Raw genomic sequence first — 22,665 nt, forward strand, 5'->3', positions numbered from 1 at the left:
CTGAAATTTCTTTTATATTTATGCTTTGCATTTTAGATTTATTTTAAATATGTTTTCCATTTTTTGTATTTATTTTAAATCTATTTATAAATTTATAATATTATTTCTACATTTATTTACTTTATTTATACATATATATAAATACATTTATTTTAAATACATACATTTATTTATTTAAATTCATAAATATTGATTTATTTCAATATTTATTGTTAAATAAAAATGTTTTTTTTCTTTTCTTTTCTTTTCTTTCGTTTTATTTTATTTATTTTATTTTATTTTAATTCATTTTGTCTTGTATTATTTTATTTTATTTTAATTCATTTTGTCTTGTATTATTTTATTTTATTTTATTTTATTTTATTTTATTTTATTTTATTTTATTTTATTTTATTTTATTTTATTTTATTTTATTTTATTTTAAATTTCACCTTCATCTCACATTTGTTTTTATTCATTTCTCCCACATTTTCCCCACCCCATTTTTCCCATTCTCATGCCGGTTTCCCACAAAAATCCCATCCCTTATTTCCCATTTTTCCCAGAATTCCCACCCCATTCCCGGGATCCTCCCGGACCCTCCCAGGATTCGGGGCGGGGCCTCCACAGCCAGCGGCTCCCCATTGGCTGCCTCTCACCCATGATGTCATTTCTGACCAATCAACGCTCGACACCGCACCCTTGCCCCGTCCCTCCCCTCCCTGCTGGTACCCGGAGCATCCCAAGGATTTGGGGGATTTGAGGGATGCGGGAGCCTCCTGGGGAGCTTCTCCAGGTTTCCCGGGAGCTGCCGGCATTCCCAGGGACGGGAATCATGGGGTGGGAATGGTTCTGATGGGAAGGAGCCTCAATCCCATTAACCCGTCCCATTATCCCATCCCGTTATCCCATCCCGTTATCCCGTCCCATTATCCCATCCCATCCCATCCCATCTCATCCCAATCTCGGCACTTCCCGCTATCCCAGGCTGCTCCAACCTTTCCTTGGACCCTCCCAGGAATTCCTTCCCAAGCTCCCCTTTCCCAGTGGAAGCCATTCCCTGGCTCCTGCCCCTCCAGACCTTTCCCAAATCCCAGCTCTCCTTTCCCTCTGCAAAAGGCTCCCAGGATTCCCTGGATCCTTCCCTGCTCCAGCCACGCATTCCCAGTTCTCCCAGGCTGGGGTTGGATCCATCCCCATCCCGACTCCTCTCCAGGAAGGAATTTTGGGATCCAGGGGCTCCACTAGGAAGTTGGGACTCCAGGAAGGGTCTCCCTTCCCTTTTCCATCCCCAAATTCCATAAAAATCCCTTGGGATGGATCCTGAGTGTTCTGGATCCCAGAATCCCAGAATGGTTTGGGATGGGATCCATGGACCTTCAATCCCAGTCCCATTCCAACACTGCTATCGCAGAGTGCTCCAGGATTTCCTTGGATATTCCCAGGGATCCAGGGATTCTCTGGGAATCCCAGCCCATCCAGGAATTCCTTCCCAAGCTCCCCTTTCCCAGTGGAAGCCATTCCCTGTCTCCTGCCCCTCCAACCCTTTCCCAAATCCCAACTCTCTTTTCCCCCTGGAAAAGGCTCCGAGGATTCCCCGGAGATGATCCCGCTGATCCTGGGAAGGTTTTGGTGTGGCTGGAAAAGGGATGAGACCCCGCAGGTTCCCATCTTCCTGGGGAATCCCAAATTTCCAGGACCTCCTTTTCCTGAACCTCCTTTCATCAGGATCAGCACACACCGCTGGGAAAAAAGAAAAAAAAAAAAAAAAAAAAAAAAAAAAAAAAAAGAGAAAAAGAAAAAAAACCAATTCCCATCATTGGAGCGCCCAGGATGGGACAATCCTTAGGGATGGTGGCCACAGAGTGTCCCCAACTCAGGGACTGGATCCCAAACTTCATCCCTGAAAAATCCACTCCTGAAATGGGGGACAGGAGCCACATCCAGGTGTGATGCTCCCGGTTCCAGGGTTTGATCCCAAATTCCATCCCTATAAAAACCATTCGTGAAATGGGGGACAGGTGTGACCCTCCCTGAGCCATTCCCAGCTCCGGGATCTGATCCAGGGGACAGGGAGGGGGTGGGATCCCGGGAATCTCAGAGGAGCCGCCGGCGCCAGGCACGGCCGGGACGTGCCCGGAGCCACTGAGGGCTCTTTGTCCCCAGTTTGGCCACTGGGATTTGACCCTTTCCCGGCCTTTGTCCCTCTGGAATGTGCTCCAATCCCTACCATGGGAATCCCAAATCCTGCCCTTCCCTGTGGGGAAAGGATCCTGGGAGGATTCTTTGGGAATTTCAGCTCATTGGATTATGGAATCATTGGATCATGGAATGGTTTGAGTGGGAATGATCCCTAAATCCCACTCCATCCCACCTCAAGGATGCCTTCCCCTATCCCAGATTTCCCCAAACCCCATCCAACCTGGAATCCAACATGCCAGAGCGGGAATATTCATCTCACCCCCAATTCCATCCCGTCCTTCCCGACGTCCTGCCCCCCAAACCCACCCCAAATTCCTTTCCCAGGGGGATCCACGTTCCCAAAACCCTCCCGGTGCTCCGTGCGTAACGGAGAAATCCGGAGCCTAAAAATACCGGGATGATTCCCAGAGGTGCCGGGCATGTGACCGTGAAAAATAGGCCGGGATGAGGCGGGTTTGGGGAAGGAGAGCCGGAATTTGGGAAGGACTCAGCATTCCGGAGGTGCCCTTGTTCCACCCGATTCCCTGGAGTTCTCTGCTCGTCCCGGACACGGCCCCAAAATAGTTCCGGGATCTGGGGCTCGGCCTCTCCACGTTCCCGTGGCCCGGATTTGGGATGGAGGAGGACAAGTCCGGGTGGGAATTTGGGGCTGGGGATGGGTCAAGGTGGGATTGGAACGTGGCCTGGGCTTGGGAGGGTGGAGGGGACGTCCCGATGTCCCCAAATCTTGGAGATGTCACCCCATTGTCCTCCAGGATGGAGGGGACACCCCATTGTGACCCCATATCAATGTCACCCCACTGTCCCCCCAAATTCAGGAGGACACCCCATTGTCCACCCATAGCGATGTCTCCCCATTGTCCCCCATCTTAGAAATGTCGTCCCACTGCCCCTAAATTTAGGGGACACCTCATTGTCCCCCCATATCAATGTCATCCCATTGTCCCTCAAATTCAGGGGACACCCCAATGTCCCCCATATCGATATCACCCCACTGTACCCCAAATTTGTGTGACACCTCATTGTCCCCCCATATCGATGTCACCCCATTACCCCCCACCCTGGAGATGTCACCCCATTGTCCCCCCATACCGATGACACCCCGTTGTCCCCCATCTTAGAAATGTCACCCCATTGTCCCCCAAATTCAGGGGACACCCCGTTGTCCCCCCATACCGATGTCACCCCACCGCCCCCCAATTTTTGGGGTACACCCCGGTGCCCCGCCATGTGACAAGAAGGGCCCAAAGACACCCCGCCCCCCTCGCGACCCCCAAACCCCTCCGTGTCCCTTTGTCACTTTGTCCCCCCTCAGCCCCGTCCCACTCTGCATCCATCCTTCCATCCCCACCCCATTCCCCAAATCCCCCTTTTTCCCCCCCAAATCCCTTTTTTTAAAAATCCTTTGATTTTTTTTTTTTTTCCTTTTTTAAAATCGCCATTTCTTTTTTTATTTTTTTCCCATTTTTTTTCCCTTTCCCTGCTCCAACCCCAAAATAGCTGCGGGCTGTGACGTCACCGGGCGGGGCCCTCATTCGCGCGGGCTCTCGACCAATCAGCGAGCCGGGCGGTGATGTCATGGGGGGCGCTGGGGACCCCCCGCCCGGGATATTCCAAAGCCGCGTTAAAGGAGCCGGGAGAGCGCCAGGAGCAGCGCGACCACCGCCGAGGGGTGAGTCTGGGGGGCTCCCCTGCCACTTTCGGGAATTCTCTGGGAATTTTGGGGGGTTCCGTTCCCGGCTCGGAGGGTTTGGATGGATTTGGGGGTTGATGTTTCACGGTGGGGTTTTTAAGGGGAAAAGGTTTTGGGGAGAGGGGGGTGGATTTTTGGGGTGGGGACCTCGCCGGTTTTGTCGCCCTGGTCACTCTTCGGGTGTCCCCCATCGGTTTTGGGGTGCTCGTCCCGCTCTTCCCGGGGCGTTTTCCAGCTGCTTGGAATTCGCCTTTATCCCCCCCATCCTCATCCCCATCCCCATCCCCATCCTCATCCCCATCCTCATCCTCATCCTCATCCTCATCCTCGGCTGCCCCCCAAGTTTGGGTTTGGGTTTTGCGGGGGGATCAGAGTCCTCGGGGGCTCCGCACCCCCAGAATTCCCAGAATTCCCTGAATTTTCCGAGGATCTGCAAAATCCCCACCACCCACCCCCGAAATCCTTGGGGACCACCCCCCCATCACGATTTCCCTGGATCCTCGGGGACCCCCATTCCAGCATCCCTGGGGGACCCGAACCCCCCAAAATCCCAGGATTCTGCATCCTCAAACCCCTCGGGGGAGGATACGAATCCCCCAAAATCCCGGGATTCTGCACCCACAGCATTCCTGAGGGACCCAAACCCCTCAAGATCCCTGGATTCTTCATCCTCAAAATCCTCAGGAGGACCCGAACCCACCCAAAATCCCGGGATTTCGCCCCCCAGCATCCTCAGAATCCCAAAATCCCAGGGCAGACCTGCTCCCTCTGCATTCCTGGGATCCCCGCGAATTTTTGGGAGACCCTCACCCTGTCATCCTGGGAGGATCCTCAGCATTCCCGGGATTTTGCACCCCCCGCGCCCCTCCGGGGACCCCTCGGGGGCTGCGCGGCCCCACCCAGAGCCCCCAAAATGTGGAACCCTCCCCAAAAAAGGCAGCACCCGAATTCCTGCCGGTGGCAGCAGTCGCTGGAATTTTTATTCCAGGGAGAGGGAAAAGCGAGGGGGAGGGAGGGAGGGAGGGAGAAGGCGCTGCCATCCCGCTTTTCCCCCCCTCTGGAGCCTCCCAAAATTCCCCGGAAAGGGGAGCCCCCCCCAAAACCCCATTCCCATTCCCCCACCCATCACTGGGTGCTTTTTCAGGGGAAAAAAAAAAAAAGATGGGAGATGGGAGGGTTTTTGCCTTGGAATTCCAGGTGGGAAAAGGGGGAGGGTGGGTTGGGATCTCTCTGCCTGCCACGTGCGGCTGGATGGGAATGGGATTGTGTCACTGGGAATGGGATTGTGAGGCTGGGAATGGGGTGGTGTGGTCGGGAATGGGATCACATGGTTAGGAATGAGATCAACTGGCTGGGAATGGGATTGTGTGATCAGGAATTGGATTGTGTGTCTGGGAGTGGGATGGCATGGTCGGGAACGGGATCACCTGGCTGGGAATGGGATCATTAATCCGCGCTGGGATTTTGGGGTGACAGTGGCAGATCCCCAACCACGACCGGCTCCCATTGGGAATGGGGTGGGGAGGGAATTCCCCCCTCCGAACACCTGGAAAAGCAAATCCATTCCGGCAGGAAAGGGGCTGGACCACTCCCCTCCCATCCAACCGTATCCATAGGGATGGATCCCATTTTCCATCTGTATCCATAGAGATGGATCCCATTTCCCAGCTGATCCATAGGGATGGATCCCGTTTTCCACCTGTATCCATAGGGATGGATCCCATTTTCCACCCGTATCCATAGGGATGGATCCCATTTTCCACCTGTATCCATAGGGATGGATCCCATTTTCCACCTGTATCCATAGGGATGGATCCCATTTTCCACCTGTATCCATAGGGATGGATCCCATTTTCCACCTGTATCCATAGGGATGGATCCCATTTTCCATCCATTCCTGCTCCGGTGGGCGATCCTGCAGGAACGCCACGTGAGCTCCAGGGCATGGAATGCCAGCAGATTTTCCCGTGAAAAAGCAGGAATTTGGGGTGGGAATGCCGGCAGCAGGGAGGCAGCAGCCCAGGAATCGTTTCCAGCCGGGTTATCCGTGCTCCAGGAATCCCTTGGAGCATCCCCAGCAGCCCCGCCCCGACGGGCACCTGGAAAAGCGGACGGAGATCCCAGCTGGATATTCCCACATTTTCCCCCTGTTCCCACCACCAGCAACCCCTGGAAGCTGCGGCCGGGGGATTTTTGGGGTTCCCGGGGCAGATCCCAGCAGGATTGAGGGATGAGGGCTGGGATTCTTTGGGATGGGTGGGGCGTGGCACAACCTGGAATGCTCATTCTCTACGGAGCTGCAGGGGTTGAAGGATTGCTGTTTAAAAGGAGGATTTGGGATTATTCCTGGGGTTTCATCCCAAAATCCCACCTCATTCCATGCTTTGGGGAGAGTGTTTCCAAAGGGAATGCCACCCCAAACCCGTGGGAATGGGGAGCAGCCCAGATTATCCCAGTTTCCATGATTCCCAATTCCCATTCCAAACCCTGGGGGTGGGTGAGGATGCTCCCATTTCCATGGAAACCCCAGAAAAGATCCTAGTGGGATGCAGGAGAGGATCCTGGAGCATCAGGAAGGGGGGAGCTGAGGACTGGGAATTTTGGGAAATGAGTGGGGGGATTGCAGAGGGAATTTGGGAGGGGTCCAGGTGTGCCCAGGTGTGTCCGTGTGTGGCTCCCGGCACGTGTCCTCTCTCGTGTGGGTTGGGAATGTGGAGCTGGGAAGGGCTGAGTGTGCCAGGAACATCCCACGGGATGTGTCCATCATCCCGGTGTGTGCCATCCCAATATCCCATTATCCCAGTATGAGCCAATCCCATCCCATCCCATCCCATCCCATCCCATGCCATCCCATCCCATCCCATGCCATCCCATCCCATGCCATCCCATCCCATCCCATCCCATCCCATCCCATCCCATGCCATCCCATCAATCCCACAGATCCCATTTCCCCATTCCCAGATCCCCACCACTGACCTGATCCCTTCCTTCCCTCCGCAGGCCCCAGGATCGCTCTTCCTGCAGAATTCCAAGGATTTCCTCACCATGACTCTGGCCGGTACGGCACCCCCCACCCCGATCCCAAATGGGGGGGTCCCATCCCGGGCTGTCCCTGGAATGTTCCCATTATCCTGGTGGTGACAAACTGGGATCAGAAACCCGGCACAATCCCGAGCCCTTCCCGTTTGCCCTTTGCACATCTGGATCCCCAGCTCATCCTGTTTGGAACATCTGGGGTTGGCCACCATCCAGATCCCAAATCTTTCCCTGGAATGTGGGAATCTCCCTAATCCGTGTGATCCCGATCCCAAACATTTCCATGGAATGTGGAAATCCCCTAACCTTGTGATCCCGATCCCAAACCTTCCCTGGTACATGGAAGTTCCCCATCCCTGTGATCCTGATCCCAAGCTTTCCCTGGCACATGGAATTCCCCCTATCCCTCTGATCCCAATCCCACCCCTTTCCTGACATGTGGAGCCCCCACCCATCCCTTTTATCCCAATCCCACCCCTTCCCTGGAATGTGGAAGTCCTCCACCCCTGATTCCAACCCCACCCCATCCCTGACATGTGGAACCCTCTACCCCATCCCTCTGATCCCAATCCCAAAATTTTCCTGGCATGTGGAGACCCTCATCCATCTGATCCCAATCCCACTTTCCCTGTCACATGGAGTTCTCCCCCACCCCTCTGATCCCAATCCCACACTTTCCTGGCATGGAGCAATCTCCTCACCCCTCTGACCCCAATCCCAAATTTTCCTGACACCTGGAGCCTCCCCATTCCTTGGATCTCAATCCCAGCCCTTCCCTGGCACTTGGAAATCCCTGAATCCCTCTGATCCCCATCCCACCCCATCCCTGACATGTGGAGCCCCCTCATCCCTCTGATCCCAATTCCACCCATTCCCCAATATCTGGAGCCTCCCTGTTCCTCTGATCCCAATCCCATCCCTTCTCACGGCACATGGAAGACTCCCAACCCCTCTGATCCCAATCCCACTCCTTCCCTGGCACTTGGGAGCCCCTCCATCCCTTTTTCTTCCATCCCAACCCTTTCCCTGGCACATGGAATCCCCCCTCATCCTTCTGATCCCAATCCCACCCCTTTCCCAGCACCTGGAGCCTCCTCACTCCTCTGATCCTGATCCCATCCCTTTCCTGGCAAAGGGAATCCCCCCACACCCCTCTGATCCCAATCCCAGCCCTTCCCTGGAATGTGGAAATCCCTCCATCGCTCTGATCCCAATCCGACCCTATCCCTGACATGTGGAGCCCCCTCATCCCTCTGATCTCAATCCCACTCCTTCCCTGGCACTTGGGAGTCCCTCCATCCCTTTTCCTTCCATCCCAACCTTTCCCCGGCGCGTGCAGCCCCTCTGATCCCGATCCCGATATCTCTTCCCAGCCTACAAGGAGAAGATGAAGGAGCTGCCCCTCGTCTCCCTGTTCTGCTCCTGTTTCCTGTCGGATCCCCTCAACAAGCCGAACTACACTTATGAAGGTGGGAATTCTGGGATCTCTGGGAGGGGCTTCAAACCCCCCCACCATGGTATGGGCAGGGTCACCCTTGAACTGAGCTCCAGAATTTTTCGGGAATTCAGCAGGAGGCTGGGTTGGGATCTGGAGGGGTTGGGCAGACCCAGCCACCTCAGATCTCCCAAATATTCCCAACCAGGCTCCATGGATGGGTTGGGATCCCAGAGGAGCTCCAGGAGCCCTTCATTCCCTCATCCCGGAGCGTGGGCTCCATTTTTTCCAGCAGAGACCATGGAAAAGGATGTCCAGCCCAAGGGGGATCTACACTGGGAAAGGGATCATGTTCCCATTCCCAATTCCCAAAACAGGAAGAGAGGGACATTCCCAGCCCTCAACTCTCCCAAATATTCCCAGCTTGGCCCCATGGATGGGTTGGGGATTCCAGAGGATCTCTGGGATCCCTTCATTCCCTCATCCCAGAGTGTGGGCTCCATGTTTCCCAGCCTGATCCATGTCCAGAGGCCATGGAAAACGATGTCCACCCCAAGGGGGATCTACACTGGGAAAGGGATCACGTTCCCATTCCCAATTCCCAAAACAGGAAGAGAAGGACATTCCCAGGCCTCAGCGCTCCCAGATATTCCCAGACCAGTCCCGTGAATGGGTTGGCATCCAACAGGGCTTCATTCCCTCTTCCCAGATTTTAAATTCCATAATTTTCAACTCCAGGTGATTCATCCCAATCCATGTCCAGTGACCATGGAGGAGCCTTGGGGGGCTCCTCCATGTTATCCAGGGGATCTACACTGGAAAAGGGATCACATTCCCATTTCCAATTCCCAAAACAAGGAGACAGGAATATTCCCAACCCTTAGTTCTCCCAAATATTCCCAGCCCAACCCCATGGATGGGTGGAATTTCTACCCCACCCCCCAATCCCTGAACCCCAGGGATGCATTTGGATAAAACTTACAGACACCAGGAAAAGTGGAATCCCACTGTGGAGTCCACGGGTGTGGAATCCCAAAATAAGAATTCCCGGCAGCTCATTCCGTTTTTCCCACCGCAGACACAGTGGATCTGACCTGGTGCGTGATCTCCGACATGGAGGTGATTGAGCTCAACAAACGCACCTCGGGCCAATCCTTTGAGGTCATCCTGAAGCCTCCGTCCTTCGATGGAATCCCGGAATTCAACGCTTCCCTGCCCCGGCGCCGCGACCCTTCCCTGGAGGAGATCCAGAAGAAGTTGGAAGCGGCGGAGGAGAGGAGAAAGGTGAGTGCAGCACCCCGAAAATTCCCACCCCGTTTTCGGGTTCGGAAGAGGTGTCTTTATCCCGGGAATGTCCCTCCGCGGTGTCCCCAGTACCAGGAGGCGGAGCTGCTGAAGCACCTGGCGGAAAAGCGGGAACACGAGCGGGAAGTGATCCAGAAGGCCATCGAGGAGAACAACAACTTCATCAAGATGGCCAAGGAGAAGCTGGCGCAGAAGATGGAGTCCAACAAGGAGAACCGCGAGGCGCACCTGGCAGCCATGCTGGAGCGCCTCCAGGAGAAGGTGGGCGCCTGGAAAAAGGGATTGGGATGAGTTTGGGATATTTGGGATACTGGTGGCTCTTAGGGTGATGCCCACGTCCCTTCCCATCAAAGAGCAGCATCCCACTGGGATGGGGGGGGTCCTGCCCGGGCGGATCCACAGACTTGGGAGAGGTTGGAGAGTTGGGATCCGGGTCTTGCCCATGGATCCCTTGTCCTTTTTCCCGTGTCCCATCAGGATGGGGCACAGAATCCCAGGAATCTCAGAATCCCGGGATGGTTGGGTTGGAAGGGACCTCTAGGATCATCCAGTTCCACTCCTGTCACCTCCCACTATCCCAGATTTCTCCAAGTGCCACCCAAGTTTTTCTTGGATTATCCCAGGTTTCTCCAAGCCCCATCCAACCATTTCTTGGCCTATCCCAGATTTCTCCCAGCCCTGTCCAACCTTTCTTCGGACTATCCCAGATTTCCCAAACCCCATCCAACCTTTCCTTGGACTATCCCAGATTTCTCCAATGTCTGTCCAACTGGACACTTCCAGAGACCCAGGGGCAGCCACAGCTTCCCTGGGAATTCCATCCCATTGTACTTTTCCCACCTCCGGGCTGGTGGATCTTCCCCTGGTCCCTTCCCATGGATCCGGAAACTCCCCAGCTCCGTGCTGGGAGCCGTTCCCACCCTTCCAGCCCTCTTCTTTCTCCCGAATCAGGTCTGTTCCCAACCTCCGCACGGAAAATCCCACCCTCACCACCTCCAGCTCCCTCCAAAACATCCGGAGCCCGCCCAGTGCCCTTCTCCGAACGCCTCCGTTGGGGCAGAGGCGGAGAGCGCCAGATAATGCCGGAAAATCCCAGCTAATCCCAGCTCCATGGGGCTTCCCGGGACGGTTGACGTCTCCCTCGTAGCCAGAGGGCGAGGACAAAGTGTCCCCAAGTGCCACCAGCAGCCCTTAAGTGACCCCAGGGGAGGAGAGAGGACGCTGGTGACCCATCCGTGGCGTCCCTCGGGATGAACCTCGTGCCTTCAGCCCCTCCGGAGCCGCTGTCCGTGGGGATCCCGGAATCCTGGAACCCGGCTAACGCGTGTTCCCCTCCTCCTTCCCCACCCTTCCTCCTCCTCCTCCTTCCCCTCCTCCCCCTTCCCAATCCCACAGGACAAACACGCGGAAGAAGTGAGGAAAAACAAGGAGCTCAAGGAAGAAGCCTCCAGGTAAAGAGGCGCTGCTTGGACTGACAGCTCCGGGGAGGTGCCGGAGGCTTCCGCAGCTCCAGGTCGGAATGGTGTGGGAATGGTGGACGTTCCTCTGCTTTCTTTGTTCGTGGATGTGACGAGTTGAGGGGTGAAGCCATCGGAGTCGTCGTCGTCGTCGTTCCGGGGGAGGGTGGGGAGGGAAGGGATTGAGGGCGGGATTCGGGATCCCGCCAGCCAGGTCCGGAGGGGGACAGCCGAGGGCTGAGGAGGCGATCCCCGGGAGAAATCCCGGGAATACCGAGCGGGTGGGGAGGGAACTGTGGGAAATGTGCGTCGTGTGTGACTTTAATTTGGTGCTGGGCAGGCGGGGGCGGGCGGGAATCCCTCCGGAGTCTTCTCCATCCAATCCCATCCCATCCCACCCCATCCGTGGGCTGCGGCATCTCTTGGTGTCCCTCCCTCCCTTGTTCCCGCCTGGATTTGGGATCTCTTCCCAGATCTGGCGGGTTTTTTGCCCTCTTTTGGGAAGGAGGAGAAGTTTTCCCTCTGTTGGAGGTGGTCAGGGAGTGAAATTCCCTTGCTCCAAAGGTTTTTTCTGGCTGTTGGAGATGCCTGTGGATCCTTCCCAAGGGTGACATTGGAAAGCCCCATGAATTCCCAAAGAAGCTTTTTTGTAAGAACCTCCCCCCCCCAAAAAAAAAAAAGAAAAAATCCCAATGGGAATTCTTGGATGAAATCCCCCTTTCCCCAGCTGGAAAACTGAGTGGCTCCAAGGCTACCCTGATCCCAGGGTTTTCCTTGGAGATGGCGCAGCAGGAGAAACCAGGGCGGGGCTGTGGAGACCACGACGGAAGGGAATGAGGGAAAATTCAGGAAAAAGGTGGAGAACTGGAGCTGGGATGGAGCCCTGTGGAGAACAGGGAAAATTATCCATGAGAACCCCTTGGGGACAGCGGTGGCACCTCCTGGTGACACCAGGGAGGGTGGAAAACCCCCCAGCATTCCAGAATTTTTTTGTTTGGGAAGCTGCTGTGCCGTTCCTGGGGGATCTTTGCCTCCAGCAAGGGCAGGAGAAGGATGATTGGATTTTCCAGTGGGGTGGGAAATCCCTCCATTCCCAGTTTCCAGCTGGAAGCGTTTCCCAGTTTCGTGGCAACTCCAAAATTCCAACCCGGATGTGAACGAAGGGTTTGGTCTCTGCATTCCGAGCTCCGACGCGGGTCCGGAGGGAATCACGGCTCTTTCCCAGTGCCAGGAGATGCCCACCCTGATCCCGGAGCCCTGGGAGAATCCTGGGAAGGGGGAAAACATGGGATTGGGGTCGGATCGTGGCACGAGCTGTCCCTTTTTTTTGTACACAACGGATGTAAATAAAACTGCCTTGGCCTTTCCTTTGGTTTCCATGATCCCTGCGGTGCTTCCCGAGTGGTTTTTTTGGGATTGGGGCATCCTGGAGTCGGGAAAAGGAGGGAGAGGAAGGAATTAAGGTGGGAGGCTGCGCTGTTTTCCCTCCTTTCCCCAAAAATCTGGTGGGGTTGGAAGATTTGGGCACTCCAAACTCATTCCATGAAGTTTTCCCATCCAAGACCTGGAGCAGGGAGTTGGATCCCAATTCCCATCTGTGCACTGGGAGAGGCGGAAACCAGGAAGGAACTGGATGAGACTGGATGATCCATCAGGGAATCCATGGAACTGCCAACGGTAACACATCCATTCCTCAGGGTTTGGAGATACGGGAATTCCTGCTCTAGATCCAAGGAGGAAAGAATGGGAAAGTTCCTTTCTCATCTTTGCTCCACGGGAAAATGGTGTCAAAATTTAAGAGCAGCATTCCAGAGGGTCCAAATTGTCCGTTCCTGCTGGTCCAACCCTCTCTGACCTGGAATAAAGAGATCCTGATCCTGGGAATCTTTGAGGATGGGTGATTCCCATTGTAGTGGGATCAGGCAAATCCAGGGAAGGGGATTGGGCTCCCCTATGGATGCAGCTGGGATTCCAGCTGGGACAGGAAGGGTCTGGGTCCACAGAGAGTAGGGAAAGAGGGCATGGATCCATCCCTGAAAAAAACTGGAATGGTGGGAGGTGCCCCTGCTGGTGGGATGGGATGGGATGGGATGGGATGGGATGGGATGGGATGGGATGGGATGGGATGGGATGGGATGGGATGGGATGGGATGGGATGGGATGGGATGGGATGAGCTTTGGGGTCCCTTCCCATCCAAACCATTCCATGATTTCAGGATCATCCCTGGCCTGAGGAATCCTGAGGATTTGGGGAATCATTGTTCTCCCACGGATGCCTTTCCCTATCCCAGGGTGCTCCAGGATTTCTTTGGACACTCACAGGGATTCTCTGGAACTTCCAACCCAGCCAGGAATTCCTTCCCAAGCCCCTCTTTCCCGGTGGGAGCCATTCCCTGGCTCCTGACCCTCCAGCCCTTTCCCAAATCCCAGCTCTCTTTCCCCTCTGCAAAAGCCTCCCAGGATTTCCTGGATCCTTCTGGAATCCAAGACTTGGGGAAAAGGGAGGAATTTGCACCTGAGATAAAAGCTGCGGGAAAGGAAGAATGGAAGAATTAATTCCGGAGCATCCATGTGGGATTCCTAAGGTTTGGGAATCGCCAAGCTTAATAATGTGGGAAAACAGATGGTGGATGAACAGCAGTAATGGGATCATTAATTAATTAAACTGTAGCTTATTAAGTGATCAATTAATCCCTTATCAGGGTATTGATTATCCCGGAAGAATCATGGAATTTTGGCCGGTGATCCAACGGGAATGTCACACCTGGGAGAGTTTTGGGAATACCTCACACCCTTGGAAAACTTCCAAGGAAAACCGAAAGCCAAAGGATGTTGGTTTATTCCTTTGGAATTATTTATTTGTGGGGTGATTGGAAGGCAACTTGTCCATGGATTTATCCATAAAAAACCTGACATTCCAGGGAAAACAGAGTCCGGAATATCTGAAAGAACCCACCAGGAAAGCACCAAGCTGGATGGGAGTGGCTGGGAGGGATAAATCTGACTTTCCCTCCTCAGGAAAACACGGAATAGGAAAACAGGTCATTTAATTAAATATTAATTAAATTAAATTAAATATTCATCATCAAAGATGGGGAGGGCGGAGCCGAGTCCCAACTTCCAAATCCAGATCCAGGGAAAAGGCAAAGCCCGGGAAAAAGGAGGGTTTCTGGCTGAAACTACCCACGGAAAAATAATTAATTATTCAAATTGATTATTTGAATTGATAAAAGCAATTCTAGTTATCCAGAGTAAGGCAGTGAAAAAAATGGATTTTGAATCCCATCTGAATTCCTGGTCTCTTTTTAGGATGGATAGAAAATCCATCCAGAATTCTTTACCGGAGAAGGGGCAGGAAGGTGAAAATGGAAAGAGAAATGGAAAAGTTTCCATTTTTTTTGCTTTGGAATCCTTTCATTTGGAATATTTTTATTCCCAAAACTCGATATCCAGGTGTGGAACGCAGTCCGTCCTCATTTTCCCGTGATTCCATTCCTGGGAATGCACATTGGATCTCCTGGCTTCCCTCAGAGCCAATTCCATGCATCCTTGTGCTCGTGGATCCTCAGGATCTTTGGGAACAGGATGCAAATCCTCGGGAATAAAAACCATTCCATCAAATCCCACATGGGAAATTCTGCCAGGATCACTTCCATTGCTTCCCTTGGGAAATTCCGTTGGGTTGGAGGCCACGGAGCTCCACATGGATCAGCCTGGAACTGATTCCCATCATCCAAACAACTGCATTTAGTCTTGGTAATGCCATTCCCAGGAATCACCTCCGCATTCCCGGGACATCTCCCACGCTGGAGGACTCGGATAATTCCCACAAAATCCAACAGCCATTCCAGAATCCGTTTTCCAGCACAATTCTCAGCCCTTCCTCCATTCCCAGCATTCCATGGGATGTGGGAATGGGGAACATCCCAGGATCCATCACGGGGAGAGGTGGGGCCGGAATGTGCGCGGTCGGATCATCATGACCACTTTCCGTAGGGAATAATAGTCCGTGTCCTTCCAGGAATACCAGACGATCCCATCTGGGCCCAGCATCTTCCGGTTTTTTATGGAATATCGGCCACCCTGGGAAGCACAGAAAGGAGAAGACTCAGGAGTGGGAAACACTTGGAATCATCTTCGGGATGGGATCGTCGGAAAAACTATTAATATGGGAATATGGGAACAGAGAATTTCAGGATAATGTGGGAGGAAAAAACCCTTAAATCCCAAAATTTTTCCAAAGGTCCCTCTGGAGCCACATTGGAATTTCAGGCAGCTGAATTGCCCATTCCAGAGGTTTCCATGGTATTCCATGAGGAAAAGCTGGATGGCTCCGGCGTTCAGGGCTCCTTTTATTTCTGTTCCGGAGAATTTGGTCAAGCCAGGCGGGAATCAGGAATGATCTCCCAGGGAATGAGGGATGGGATGAGAGGAAACAGGGACTCCAGCTGTGCCAGGGGAGGTTTATGGGATATCGGGAATAACTCCAGCCTGGAAAATCCATCCAGCCCTGGCACAGTGGTGGAGGAATCCCCATTTCTGGATGAATTCATATCCATGAGGATTTTGTGAGACACAGATCTGTGGCAGGATTGGAAATGCTGGGAATGGTTGGATTCAGCCTTGGAAAACTTTCCCAACCTCAACAATTCCACAATTCCGGGAGCAAATTCCTCGCTCCTAACATCCCACCGTCCCCATCCAGCTTTCCCTTGAGGTCCATCCCTCTGATGTCCCAGGGGATAAAAAAAAAAATAATTCCAAAATATTCCCAAGAAATTCCAAAAAATTCCCCAAAACTCCAAAAATATTCCCAAAAAAATACCAAAAAATTCCCCAAAAATTCCTGCTATCCATCCCACCTTGTAGTAAACGCCGTTGAGGTTGGAGAAGAAGCACTGGTGGTACCACCAGCCTCCGTGGGAAATCTCGGCGCAGATATTCCCGGAATCCGGAGTGCTGAAGCTCCTCTTGTCGTGGTACCAGGCGAAGGAATCCTCCACGGTGCCGCTGAACCCGTCCACGTGGAGCCGGTAAAAGTTTTCCTCGTCCTCGATGCTGTAGCGGGAAAAAAAGGAATTTCTCATCGGGATTGTGGGAATTTTGTTGGGATTGTGCTTTCTGACTGGGATACGGCATTCCTCAGGCAGGGCTGGAAATTCCTGCTGGGGTTCATCACCTTGGGAAGTCAAGGATGAGGAGGTTTCTGGGTGTGGTTGGGAATTTGGGAATTTTGGGATGAGATGGGTGGAGCAAGGCTGGGAAGCCACGACAAAGGAATGTGGGAGCCTTGGGAAAATCCTTTTGGTTATCAGGATCCATCCTGAGGGATTCTTAGGGAGTTTGGGGATGGGAAAGGGAAGGGAGACCCTTCCTGGAGTCCCGAATTCCCAGAGAAGCCCCTGGTTCCCAAAATTCCTTCCTGGAGAGGAGTTGGGATGGGGCTGGATCCAATCCCAGGGCTGGGAGAGCTGGGAATGTGCAGCTGGATCAGGGAAGGATCTGGGGAATCCTGGGAGCCTTTTGCAGAGGGAAAGGAGAGCTGGGATTTCGGAAAGGGCTGGAGGGGCAGAAGCCAGGGAATGGGCTGGGATTTTGGGAAGAAATTCCTGGCTGGGCTGGAATTCCCAGAGAATCCCTGGATCCCTGGGAGTGTCCAAAGCCAGGCTCGAACATCCCAGGATCATGGAGGGTGTCCCTGTCCAAGGAACGGGGCGAGGTTTAAGGTCCTTTCCCATCCGAAACATTCCCGGATTTCCAGGAGAAAAAGGGAAGGGGATGCTCTGGGACAATCCAGGAACTCCTCGACACTCTGGAATAATCCAGGATGTGGTGGATGCGGTTGGAAATATAAAACAGGAAGAGGGGAAGGGCTGGAGGTTCCAAAGGATCCCAGGAATTAAACGAGTGGGGAGGACAAAATTCCAAACCAAGCAAAATCGGGAGCCCCTTCCCAGGGAAAATTCCTCAAAATCCTTGGATTTTGGACACACAGCTCAATAACTGGGGCCCCAAAACCCAGGGAGAAAACAGGGATTGTCCACTGGATCCTGCATCTGCTTTCTCCCATGGATTTGGAATTTGGGCATGGCCGGATGATGCCGCACATTCCCTAAATCACAGCTTCAAATTTGGGATGAAATCCAGGTGGGAAGGGGAGACTGGGCCTGGCCTGGAAACCTCTCCTGACAGAATTCCCATTCCCAGGGTCTGAAATCCTGGGAATTATCCCACGTTTTACCTGAAGACCTGGTAGAAGGCGTGTTTGTGCTTGTTATTCCAATCCTCCATGTCGATCCGTAGGGAATAATCCCCTTGGCTCGTCACCCTGTGGATGTTGTCATTGCCCAGCCAGAATTCCCCGTTGAGGTCCCCAAATCCTTCCTTGTACTCGTTCCAGGTCCGGTTGAAATCCACGGATCCGTCCTGGCGCCTCTGGATGACGGTCCAGCCCCCACCTGCCGGGAGAGGATGGGAAATGGGAACATCCGGGGAAAATCCAGAGAGACCCAGACAGAAATCTTTAGGGAGGATCCATCAGCAAAAGTGGAATTCAAATCCATGGAATTGTCCAGGAGAACTGGAGAGCCATTTGGGATAAAGGGTGGAGGGGCAGGAAACAGCGAATGGAATTCCCACCGGGAAAGGGGAGCTTGGGGTGGGATCTTGGGAAGGAATTCCTGGATGGGCTGGAATTTCCAGAGAGTCCCTGGCAATATCCAAGGAAAATTTGGATCAGCCTGGGATGGAGATTGAAATGGGGTGGGATTGAAGGTCCATGGATCCCATCCCAAACCATTCTGGGATTCTGGGATCCAAGACACTCAGGATCCATCCCGAGGGATTTTTATGGAATTCGGGGATGGAAAAGGGAAGGGAGACCCTTCCTGGAGTCCCAAATTCCCAGTGAAGAACCTGGATCTGGAAATTCCTTCCCAGAGAGGAGTTGGGATGGGGATGGATCCAATTCCAGGCTGGGAGATCTGGGAATGTGCAGCTGGATCAGGGAAGGATCCAGGGAATCCTGGGAGCCTTTTGGAGAGGGAAAGGAGAGCTGGGATTTGGGAAAGGGCTGGAGGGGCAGGAGCCAGGGAATGGCTCCCACTGGGAAAGGGGAGCTTGGGAAGGAGTTCCTGGCTGGACTGGAATTCCCAAGAATCCGTGGGTTCCTGGGAGCATCCAAGGAAAGGTTATAGCAACCTGGGATCATGGGAGGTGTCAGGATTTGACTGGGATGGGATTTGAGGTCTCTTCCCATCCAAAACATTCCGGGATTTCAGATTCCTTATGTCAACTTCAAACTAAAATCATGGACTATCCCAGGACACCCAAAATTCCCACCCCATTCCAGCCACGTTTCCCAAACCCTCCTGCTTCTCCAGCCGCCTCAGGAATGTCCCCATCCCCTGGGAACGGGGATCCAGCTCCCTCATGGGACGAATCCTCCGGAATTCCAGACCTTCCGTGTCCATGTCGCACAGGACCTCGATGGGAATTCCGCGCACGGAGGGCAGGATGCTGTAAATCCCGGACCTCCGGAGCCCGTTGTAGTACACGGAGGCGCAGTCAATGGGACAATTCCGGCTGTGCTTGAGCCCTGGGGATGGGAACAGGGAAAATGGCGGTTATGGCCCAGAGGGAAAAACGCTTCTCCCACAAATCGGAAAAATATGGGAAGAACAACAACAAAAAAAAATCCCTGGATTTTTTTGGAGGTTCTGGGATTCAAATTTTGGTCGTGCCAGCCACTGGGGATTTTTTCCAGAGTCTTCTAGATCCTAAAGGAAAATTACGGAATTTTCCCAGGATTATTCCAGGGAAAATCTGAAGTTATTCCGTGGAGAATCCCAAATAGTTGGGTTTCTAAGCGGGAAAATAAATTTAAAGAAAAAAAATTAACTGGTTAAAAATGGAGAAATTACAAGAAAACATGGATGCATTGGTCCAAAAAGTAAAAAAAAAAAAAACCTAATTCATTAAAAATGGAGAATTAACAAAAATCATTGGGTTTCTAAGCGGGAAAATTTGATTTTTTATGATTAAAAAAAATCCAAATTTTGAGAGATTTTTTGGGGTTTTTTTTTTGGAAAATATTCCCTGGATTCCAGCAAAGTCCCTACGAGTCACGCTGGCCAGTGGGGATTTTTTCCAGAATTTTCCAGATCCTAAAGGGAAATTAGGGAATTTTCCTAGGATTATTACAGAGAAAATCTGAAGCTATTCCAAGGAGAATCCCAAATTATTCCAGGGAAAACAACCAAAGCCTTGGGATGGGAAGGCGGGGGGGGAGCGGGGTGGAAGTAAATTAATTCATTTAAAATAATGGAATTTTTTGAAGAAGAAAAATTTCATTAAAATTCTAGTTTTACACCAGGAATTTTGGAAAGAAAACCACAAATTGTCCCACAGAAAGCTCGAAGTTATTCCAGACAAAAAAAAAAAAAAAGTGACAAAAGAGAAAATTCAAAAGTCGTTCACTAAAACCAGAGAAATCACAGAAAATTTTGGGGTTTTTTTAGCTGGAGAAGTTTTACCAAAGCTTTAGTTCTGTGCCATGAATTTTTGAGGGACAATTCCTAATTATTCCAGGGAAAAGAACCATAAAAACAAAAAAATAAGCAAAAACAACCCCAAAAAAACCCCAAACAAACAAAAAACAAAACCAAAAACAAACCAAAAAACCAAAAAACAAAAACCACACACAAAAACAAAAAACCCACCAAACCCAAAAAACAAAACAAAAAAAATTTAAAAAAACCACAGAAAAAACCAACAAACAAACAAACAAAAAAAACCAAAAAACCCCCACCATTAGAAATAGAGAAATAACAAAAAATTTTGGGTTCCTAAGTGGAAAAAATGACATTTTTATGGTAAAAACCTCCAAATTTTCATGGATTTTTGTTTTTTTTTTTTTTTTGTAGAACATTCCCTGGATTTGGGAAACCTCCCTTCTGACTTCTCCCACATCTGCAGAGCTGGAAAACTCCAGAAACCCTCTTGGAAAACAGGATTGAGCGGGATTTAAAAATGCTTTTTTTTTTCCCCCCGTATTCCCAATCCCATTCCCATTCACAATCCCAATCCCATTCCCATTCCCGGCGCCACCTGGCTGCTGCATCTCCTCCTGGAGGCGGATGTCAGCGGGGTGGAGGCAACTGGGGTTGCGCCAGGCCCAGTCGGCCAGCGCCGAGATGTTGTTGATCTGCGCCTGGATGTCGTAGAGCAGCGTGGCCTGGATGTGCTGGAGCGTGCTGGATTCCCGGGAATGCTGCTCCAGCTCCTGCACCCTCCTTGCCAGGCTCTGGTTCCGACCCGCCGCCTCCTCGTGCTGGCCAAAATAAAAAAAAAAATTAAATTGATTGGTTGAAAGATGGCGAAATTACAAAAAAAAATTGTTGGGTTTCTAAGTGGAAAAATAAAATTTTAAAAAAGAAATTAATCGGTTAAAAATTGAGAAATTACAAAAAAATTGTTGGGTTTATAAGCAGAAAAAAATTAATTAATTGGTTAAAAGATGGAGAAATTACAAAAAATTGTTGCATTTCTAAGAGGGAAAATTTTTTTTTAAATTGGTTAAAAATGGAGAAATTATGAAAAATTGTTGGGCTTCTAAGCGGAAGAATAATTTTTAAAAGTATATTAATTGGTTAAAAATGGAGAATGGAAATTATAATGGAAAATTATCCCTGGAATGCTCCTGATCCAAGTTCTGACCCTGCCAAATTCCAGGAGCTGGGAGCGCCAATGGAAAAAATTCCGATGAACAATTTTACCTGGATTTCCAGGGATTTGGGAATGGGATGGATCTGCTTTCCTAGGAAAGCTCAAAGGTGGAGATTCCATGGATAAAACTCCAAGATTTGGGATTGATATTGAGAAAATTATCCTTGGAATTCTCCCAATCAATTTTCTGACCCTGCCAATTTCCAGGATCTGGAAACACCCACAGCAAAAAAATAAAAACAAACAAAAATCCCATTGGGGGCCCACCTTTACCTGGATCTCCAGGGATTTGGGAATGGGATGGATCTGTGGCCTCTCCAAAGGCAGAGGAGATTCCATGGATAAAACTCAAGAATTTGGGATTGATATTGGGAAAATTGTCCCAGGAATGCTCCTGATCCATGGCATGGGCAGATGTCCAGGTCCGGTCTGGGAAAACTCCCCGGGAAAGGTGGAGGAGATTCCATGGAAAAAACTCAAGGATTTGGGATTGATATAGGGAAAATTATCCCTGGAATGCTCCTGTTCCGAGTTCCAACCGTGCAAAATTCCAGGATCTGGAAACTTCCACAGAAATAAAACCACAAAAATCCTGGTGTGATCCCACCTTTACCTGGATCTCCAGGACTTTGGGAATGGCATGGATCTGCGGCCTTTCCAAGGAAAGCTCAAGGTGGAGGAGATTCCAAGGATAAAACTCAAGGATTTGGGATTGATGTTGGGAAAATTATCCCTGGAATCCTCCTGATTGTAGTCCTGGCTCTGCCAGATTTCCGGATCTGGAAGCACCCATGGAACAAATTCCCATGGACACTCTGACTGGGATCTGGAGGGATTTGGGAAAGGGACGGATCCACAGTCCTTCCAAAGGTAGAGGAAATTCCATGGAGAAAACTCAAGGATTTGGGATTGATATTGGGAAAACTATCCCTGGAATGCTCCCAATCCCAGTCCTGACTCCGTCAAATTCCAGGAGTTGGAACCTCCCACAACAAAACAAAACAAAACAAACCCAAAACAACAAAAAAACCCAAACCAAAACAACAACAAAAACCCAACAAACGAAATTCCCGTCGTGATCCCACCTGGACCTCCAGGGCCTTGAGGCGGTGCCGGTGGTTCCTCAGCTCCTCCTGGAGCTCGGAGATGAGCTCGCGGAGCTCCAGGATCTGCTGCTTGCGCTCCTCGTTCTCGTGGAGCCAGTAGGACACCTCGTCGGTGCAGCGGAACAGGTCGGGGCAGCGCCGCTCGTCGCCCTGCGGCAGCGTGGCCACGATCCGGCACTTCCCGTTGGGAAGCACCTGGTTGCTGTACTCCCCACACTGGATCAGCCCCGGGCTCTCCCGAGGATCCTCGTGCTCCCGGTAGCCCACGGGAAGGGATTTTTCCAGGGATTGGCGGCTCAGTGCGGCCATGAGGAGGAGGGAGAGTAGTCCTGCTTTTCCCCGGTGGAATTCCATCAGGGATGATTCCCAGGGCGGCTTTATGGGATCAGAGCATGCCAAGAGATCCCGGAGGCAGGAAAAAGAGCTGATCCCATAAAATCCCATAAAATTCCAAGCTGGGATCAGTTGGGATCCTCAGCTCTCTTCTGGCTCCCCACCTCCGGAGCGGCTTGGAGGGATGAGGTGACCGAATTCTTGGGAAGGGGATTCCGGAATTCCGCCTGCTCGGGATCAGGTGTGGGAAGGATTTGGCTGCTCCAGGCTGGGTATCCGCGTATTCTGGTGCTTCCTGGGAATGGAAATCAGAGCAAGGAGATGGATGAAGGAAAAGCTGACTGGGAGCTGCTGCTGGAATTCCTGGGTCCCTCCAGCTATTCCCAAGGGTTC

General features: G+C 51.6%; 2 protein-coding genes across 3 annotated transcripts; one reads left to right on the forward strand and one right to left on the reverse strand.

The window, feature by feature from the left end:
- Positions 1-3,750: 3,750 nt before the first annotated feature.
- STMN4 (stathmin 4) lies at positions 3,751-12,489 on the forward strand. Of its 2 annotated transcripts, none has more exons than XM_033055168.2 (6): positions 3,751-3,853; positions 6,875-6,932; positions 8,284-8,379; positions 9,424-9,629; positions 9,720-9,911; positions 10,602-11,071. In XM_033055168.2, the coding sequence occupies exons 1-6, from the start codon at positions 3,755-3,757 to the stop codon at positions 10,728-10,730; spliced, it is 780 nt and encodes a 259-aa protein (XP_032911059.1). In that variant the 5' UTR covers positions 3,751-3,754; the 3' UTR covers positions 10,731-11,071. The 2 variants fall into 2 exon arrangements, with proteins under 2 accessions (XP_032911059.1, XP_032911060.1); XM_033055169.1 differs by having other exon boundaries at positions 3,753-3,853; positions 11,046-12,489.
- Positions 12,490-14,629: 2,140 nt separating this feature from the next.
- On the reverse strand, positions 14,630-22,327 carry LOC116994435 (angiopoietin-related protein 7-like). Its single transcript, XM_033056134.1, has 6 exons — positions 21,919-22,327; positions 20,216-20,438; positions 18,567-18,704; positions 17,349-17,565; positions 15,970-16,165; positions 14,630-15,190 (listed from the first exon to the last, which is right to left on the reverse strand). Exons 1-6 carry the CDS (start codon positions 22,291-22,293, stop codon positions 15,044-15,046), a joined length of 1,296 nt encoding a protein of 431 aa, XP_032912025.1. The 5' UTR covers positions 22,294-22,327; the 3' UTR covers positions 14,630-15,043.
- Positions 22,328-22,665: the final 338 nt, after the last annotated feature.

Source organism: Catharus ustulatus, chromosome 3 (genome assembly GCF_009819885.2).
Source record: "Catharus ustulatus isolate bCatUst1 chromosome 3, bCatUst1.pri.v2, whole genome shotgun sequence".
NCBI classification, from domain to species: Eukaryota; Metazoa; Chordata; class Aves; order Passeriformes; family Turdidae; genus Catharus; species Catharus ustulatus.